At 37.8% G+C, this 7,784-nt stretch overlaps 1 protein-coding gene across 1 annotated transcript in view; it reads left to right on the forward strand.

Annotated features, from left to right (window-relative positions):
- The window catches only part of LOC107717843 (CUB and sushi domain-containing protein 1-like), a 373,583-nt gene that overhangs the window by 217,125 nt on the left and 148,674 nt on the right, over window positions 1–7,784 (forward strand). The window contains 4 exon segments of the mRNA XM_016524723.1: window positions 2,138–2,326; window positions 4,189–4,305; window positions 4,580–4,795; window positions 4,922–5,110. Of these exon segments, the coding sequence (XP_016380209.1) occupies window positions 2,138–2,326; window positions 4,189–4,305; window positions 4,580–4,795; window positions 4,922–5,110 (711 nt within the window).

Consider the following 7,784-nt stretch of genomic DNA (forward strand, 5'->3'; position numbering starts at 1 on the left):
GATTTTCTCAGTATTTTGATTTTTTTGCACTCTCAGATTCCAGATTTTCAAATAGTTGTATCTCAGCTTATTTATTCAGCTTTCAGATGATGTATAAATCTCAATTTCGAAAAATTGGCCCTTATGACTGGTTTTGTGGTCCAGGGTCACATATGTAAATGGACAGTGTTCTTCATGTTACCTGCACCTAGATCTCCCGGATTGTTTGTCAGCTTTTGTGGAAACTACAGATCGTACTTCAGCAATTTTTGTATCTCCGCTCATGGATAGTTGGTTTGATCCCAGAGATCATTATGAATGTTTAAGTTTCCTTACCTTTTTTGACAAAAGGGAACACCACAGCCTCTTTTCTCCATTTTCTTTAGTCACGTAGCACTGATTAAATAAATAAATACATGAATAAAAATAGCCTTTCTACCGCATAGACAAGTTTTATTAACCCTCTACAGCACAGCGTTGCCCTCTTTTCTTAAGCCCCATGTTCAGTACATGTTTCTTTAAATGACTGCAACCAATTGAAATGGTCAAAAAGTATCAAAGAACAGTCCAATAAGGTGTGGGAGTCGAAATCTTATAACATGAAGTACATGAGATGAAACAACACTCTACATGATATAAACCTATGCCTGTATCAAACCCAATATATCAATGTGTTTCAAGTGTTTTTCCCTTTTTATTTAATGATTTCTTGACATTTTTGAAAAAAAAAAAGATTTGTGATTTTATATTGCTCTCTGAGCATTGTCTTATGATATCATTTTTAGCATGTACCATCAAAATGTGTGCAGAAGAGGGTTAAAAGCCCATACATTTAATGAAAAATCAAGTGTAATATTAATGTTATTAATAATTTATAATATCTAGAAAAAGTAAAACCTGAAGTTGTAGCATTTTTATAATCAGTTTGTTCAATGGAGATGTCTTATCGTGGCACAAAGGCACACAGATGTAAAGGAACAGAAATCAATCTTCCCTGCAAACAAAATCAAATTATCAATGATCAAATTCTTATTTCAAAAACAGAACTGTTAATAAATTAAGCGCTTTACAAATTGACAAATGAACAGACATAGTTGACATTATTGTTATGTTATATGTTGTTATGTTTAAAAATAGAGATAAAATATGGAGATAAAGATAAAAGATTTAAAAATGCTAAATAATTTCTTTTGTAGACTTTGCATACATAATGGATATGTATTTATTTATTTTCCAGCCATTTTTGAATTTTTTTTTTATGACATTGGTTGGTCCCACATGTGATGTTTCACCTGTCAGTTATAAGAACTGTCAACCAGAAATACTGTCTAGGACCTATAATATGGAAGAGATGGGTGCTCCTTATGTAGTTTACTAATTTGTTTGTTGGTTGCACCCCGCTGCTCATGTGCAGTGTCGATTGGAGTGTTAAATACACCAGTCCTTGTTCCAAACACTTATAATTAACAAATTTAGCACATATCCATGTGCCTGCTTGTTTTTTATTATTGCAGCTATACAAATAGATTTGTTTGTAAAATTTAAAGTTATCACTTTTTACCCCCATGAGCTTAACTGAAAAATGCAAATGATATCTTTATAAAAACTAAATGACTTGACAAATAGTCTCCAGTTGCTCTTTTTCAGCAGTAATTTAACATCTTTATTATAATGTAATGTGCTGCAGTAGAGACGGAAGAATGAGAAATGTGGGCAAGAGGCAAGATGATTCTCAAATGATATTCACGACTCCCAATAAATTACCTGCCATTATGACTGATATACATGAAACTCATTCGTGTCAAAGTGTTCCCATTTTTCATTCTTTATAGACGGCTATCAGAGGTTTATCAGTGGCCACAAAATAGATCCGAATGCATGTGAAACTAACAGGTGGAAATATTCCTCAGAAGTCAGCCTCTGAGGAGAAACAGTTTAGAAAAACAGTGCTGTCAGCTTTTCCGAATGGTATTCAAAATATAGAAGAGGTAAGTAGAAATAAAAATGTACTGGTTCAAGGAAGGAGACCACTTGGGGACTGGTATCTGCTGATTTATACTGTGTAAAGTGCTTCCGACACCATCCTCCTTTCAATTTAGACCTTGGAGGTGAAATTCATTTTTTTGTTGTTGTTGTTTGTTTTGTTCCTTCCACACAGGTATTATGATGGAAACAGATTCCTGTTTAGATCCAGGTATCCCGGTGAATGGGAAAAGGCACGGGAACAATTTCGCCATCGGCTCCAGAGTGACGTTCAGCTGCGATCAAGGCTATACTCTGAGCGATAATGAACCCATTGTGTGTGAGAGAAACCATCAGTGGAACCATGCACTGCCCAGCTGTGACGGTAGGCCATGTTGCGCTCTCTCGATTCTGGTCATGTACAAGAGAATCAGCTCCTCACTACCACCCAAAGATGCCTAAAAACTGGACCCTGGTGTCAGCTTGCACTCTATGTTTTAAGCACCCAGGTGTTTCGTTTGGGGAAAACTGAAAATCTGGGGCCCAAGGGCATTGGTCCAACCCTTCTAGGCTGCATTACATTTTTATCAGAGGTGAAAGGGTAAGCCCTCTTAACACTCCTCCGAGATTTGAGTTCATGCATTTTTGATTAGGGGAGAGGTGACTGGCATGCGCTGTTTCATAGATAACATTAAATGGAGGGGGAAAAGGACAGGGAAGTAGGAACATATAATGGAAGTCCTTAGCCAGATATCTACAGGAGAGCGCTCTATAAAGCTGTTTATCTTATTTGCTTTCCGATTACAGGGATTGAAGTAAACAAAGTGTTTTCCAGTAAGACCAATCAGGCTGTTGCCTGCCTCTTCCAGAATTCCCAATGCTTTCTTATGCCTGCATCGTATCAGCTCCATGTGTTTGCTCAGACTTTGATTCAGCTTGACGGGCTCTCACCAGATCCTGACCTTCATTACAGACAGGACAGATACTCCCCATCTGTTTGCCGGAATGTAAATACATGTTATTAGGATTATTAAACTTAATATCATGAATATTAACTAGGTGATGCAACATTTAGCCAACTAAGTAAAGCTGTTCATGAACCCTCCAAGTTTAAAGGGGTCATATGATGCGATTTCAAGTTTTCCTTTCTTATTGGAGTGTTACAAGCTGTTTGTGAATAGATAAGATCCCTAAAGTTGCAAAGACTAAAGTCTCAAACCAAAGAGATATTCTTTATAAAAGTTAAGACTGGTCCACGCCCTCCTAAAACGCCTCGTTCTAACACGCCCCCACATGTCTACGTCACTGTGTGGGAAGATTTGCATAACACCGCCCAAATGTTCACGCAAAGAAAGAAGGCATAACTTTTATCTTTAGTTATGTTGTATGAATTGGTTAGTTTACCTTATGAAAAGTTGTGCTAATTTTGGGATAGACCGACTTCAGATTTAATAAGCCAGAATTGTCATTTGATGAAGAGATTTAATGGGCCGTTTAAGGACAAAATGCTGAGGCTCAAAAAGTGTGTCCTGTCATAACCTGCACCGTATGATTTATTTCGATAAAAGCAGGACAATGAGCATGGCTCAAGGACACATTCAGTATTCTGTTATGATGTCGGTCTTACAGCTCTGGTGCTTAAGCTCTTGTTTAACTGTCTCTACTGACAGACGTTCTCCAGTCGGAAAATTGTCTCAGTTGTTACATCTCCTTTTGATCTTCTTACAAGTATTTTCCCTATATACAATGTCAACCTCTTATTAGTTAGTGTATCTTTAAACTCTGTTACTTTTCATGTAGAAACATCTCTATTTCCATGTTTTGCATCTATCATCTTGTAGTTCCACTACAAAGAGAGGAAGCTTTGCAAGTTTTATTATGATATTTACTTATGTAAGAACTATTTTACATGTTCTAGATAATTGTTTGTCAAGTGTTTGACCCAGATACCATCAACTCCATCTGGACTTATATTTGAACCATTGTTGATTATATTATTTGAACAATGAACAATTTGCAACACCCTGGCAACCAACCAAAACACCCTAGCAACTATATAGTAAAATGCTGAAACCACTCAGAACTTTTTAGCAACTGCATAGCAACGCCCTGGCACCACCAGCTATATCTAGTTAAGCTTGAAGCAAAATAATTATTGATGAAGGATGTACTTCAAGGCTAGATTTACTCTTTTTCAGGGAAAGCAGGCCATTCAAACATGAGTTATTTCTGCTATTGCTTTTCCAGCTTTGTGTGGGGGCTATATCTATGGAAAAACTGGAACGGTTCTTTCCCCTGGTTTTCCGGATTTCTACCCAAACTCTCTGAACTGCACTTGGACGATAGAAGTGTCCCATGGGAAAGGTAAGACAAAAGAACAGGTTACAGCCACAAGAGCTGCACATACTGTTGAAACTGATAACAGTTTGAGGCACAATGATTGTACCCATGAGATTCCTTTCTTTGCCCTTTGAAATTACCCATTCTCTACATTTTATTACTCAGCACCATGTCGGGCAAATGCGATTCTGTTTCGATCAGTATTACGTTCCCTCTGAAGGCTTCTCAGTGGGTTGTGAGGTTGAAACAGAGATTTTGCTTGTGACTGACGGCCCTAATCTCATCTGAAACTCCCCAGGAGTGCAGCTTCTCTTCCACACGTTCCACCTGGAGGACTCCCATGATTACCTGCTCATTACCGAGGACGGCAGCTTCACCGAGCCGGTGGCCAGGCTCACGGGCTCCGTCCTGCCACCCTCCATCAAAGCAGGCCTGTTTGGCAACTTCAGCGTCCAGCTACGCTTCGTCTCGGACTTCTCCATGTCATACGAGGGCTTCAATATCACCTTCTCAGGTGGGGGCATCACTCATTCTGTTCATTAATGTGTGCTTGAAGGCACGGTTGTCATGGTGCTTACTCTAACCCATGCTTTGCTAAGCAGTCTGGAGGTTTAAGAGTTATTATGACTTTGTGCTGCAGAGTACAGCTTGGAGCCGTGCGAGGACCCGGGAGTACCCGCATACAGCAGGAGGGTGGGCTTTCAGTTTGGGGTCGGCGACTCCCTAGTCTTTTCCTGTTTTGCGGGCTACCGTTTGGAAGGCGAGAGTAAGATCACTTGCTTGGGTGGAGGGCGGAGAGTGTGGAGTGCAGCCCTGCCCAGATGTGTGGGTAGGTGGACATATGATTTCATTTATTATTCTCAAACATCAACGTGTTTATTAAAGGGATAGTTCTTCCAAAAATTAAAATTCTGACAATATTTACTCACGCTCATGTCATTCCATATTCTTAAGACCTTTGTTCATCTTTGGAACATATTAAGATATTTTTCATATATTTTGTCCTAAAAGGTATCCATATGAATCAAGCAATTCAATCCAAGTGTTTTGAAAAAGCATGATTGCTTTGTATGATTTATATGGATTACTTCTATGTTTTTTCGAAGCTTGTAAATGCTGATTACATAGACTTTTAAAGGATGGACAAAAATATGACAGAATACTAAAATCCAAAGATGAAAGTCGTATGGGTTGGAAACGATATATATATCAAAAAGACTCACAAATTAGTCTTGAACTTCTGGGTGGCATTTACACGCTTCATTTAGTGTGATCTAAAATGTGGTTAAAAATGCACATTTAGAGCAGTTTTGTTTTTCTGGTGTTTTAGTTTTGTTCTGTATTCTGTTATTCTGAATGAGAAATGCAATGTTAAGTAACTGGAATTAAGTGAAATCAAATTTATATTTAAAACTTATGGTTTTTATTCCTAATAAAGAATTTTAAGAAATAGTAGGGTCTACATAAAATACGTATTACCTACTATTGCTACTACTATTTGGTCATCAATTCAGAATGCATTAAATCAGTGATTTCTAAGAGACTGTTGGCATTTTAACTCTTTCCCCGCCACCATTTTTTTTTGTTTGTTTGTTTATTCGCTTGTTTTTTAGTTTAAAAAAGCTAGCCACCACCAGCATTTTTTTTTTATAATTTTCATACAAATTTAATGGCACCCAGAATATTTTGCTGTATGAATATCAGAACATGCAACATGTCAAAACAAAGAACTGAGCCTCTGCTTTTAAACAAACAAACAAACAAAAACAACAAGAACAAAACAAACAAACAAAAAAAAACTTTTTATTGTAGCTTCCATGCAATTTTTTGAACAACAAGCATTTTTGTAAAATTCTACGTTTGTATCAGATTCAGAATGGCGATCACAACATAGATGGAATAGATCGCTTCCATCAACACATACAAAGCTTCCACGGTCCTATACCACTTCTTGGATCAAGTACTGAGACTTGATCCTGCAACCTTTGGGTTACAAGTCCAACTCTCTAACCATTAGGCCACAACTGCCCCTAACATTTGGGGCATTATTTCATTTGGTAACGTTAGGCAGTTTTGATTTATATGCTGTTTAATAATGATTGCGTTATTTTACATATGCATCTGCTTACAAACGTGATCGCTTGTTTCTGCTTCTTCTTCACCATGTTTTGATCCAGACGTTCAATACTCTTTCAGAAGATGCATAATAGTGCATCCTACCGTATACCAGTGAAAACACGGAAAGACGGAAAAGTCCGTCAATGGCGGGGAAAGAGTTAATAAAGCTCAGGCTAGTTTGGCCATAAAATGTCCCATATAAGGAAAGGAGAACCAGAGTGAAATTTTAACCAGTGCATATTATTAGAAACCTGGTCTTTTCCTTTCATCCTGAACTGAGTCCATTTTACAATGCCTCAAATTCATTATTTAAATGCTCAGACTATTCCGCAATCTTATTAATGATTTATTTATAATGGAACTTGACAGTAAATGCTCGAATTGTAAGGTGGAAAAACTTTCAGAGATCTTGGCATAATACAGTAGATAAATTAAAATTGATCAGACTGCAGATTGTTGTAATTTATCTGTTGTGGTGGTTAAGTGGTTAAGGTCATGGATATTTGTGGACAACATTAAAAACACTGACAAAATAATTGGTTGTAATTGTGCAGTCCTTCTGTCGGACTGGGTTTTAATAGTGGTTAATCGCTGCAGTGTAATAAGAGCGTGTGAGTGTGTCTTTAATTGGTCTGGTGAGCACAACAAACATTAGCCTCAAGAGGTTTGGATTATATTAGCTACATAAAATTGATAAAGGGTTGATGGGGAAATTCTCATTGAAATAAATTATCTCTAGTTTTTTGAAAGCCTCCAGACCAGAGTTTCCCAATCAATAAGGGTGCTAGATAACTGAAATGGGTGAGGGTGAGATCTAGACGCCTGAGATATTTGATTTCAGTGGTTTAGAAAAAAACAAAAAAAAGGAATACTGATTGATTTATTGCAATAATATTGAATTCATTGCATATATGTATGTATGTATGTATGTATGTATGTATACTGTAGATAGATAGATAGATAGATAGATAGATAGATGATAGATAGATGATAGACAGACAGACAGACATACAGATAGATAGATAGATAGATAGATAGACAGACGGACGGACGGACGGACGGACGGATGATAGATAGATAGATAGATAGACAGACAGACAGACAGACAGACAGACAGACAGACAGACAGACAGACAGACAGACAGACAGACAGACAGACAGACAGACAGACAGACAGACAGACAGACAGACAGACAGACAGACAGACAGACAGACAGACAGACAGACAGACAGACAGACAGACAGACAGACAGACAGACAGACAGACAGACAGACAGACAGACAGACAGACAGACAGACAGACAGACAGACAGACAGACAGACAGACAGACAGACAGACAGACAGACAGACAGACAGACAGACAGACAGACAGACAGACAGACAG

The sequence above is a fragment of the Sinocyclocheilus rhinocerous genome, unplaced genomic scaffold (assembly GCF_001515625.1).
Source record: "Sinocyclocheilus rhinocerous isolate Xijiao unplaced genomic scaffold, SAMN03320098_v1.1 scaffold780, whole genome shotgun sequence".
NCBI classification, from domain to species: domain Eukaryota; kingdom Metazoa; phylum Chordata; class Actinopteri; order Cypriniformes; family Cyprinidae; genus Sinocyclocheilus; species Sinocyclocheilus rhinocerous.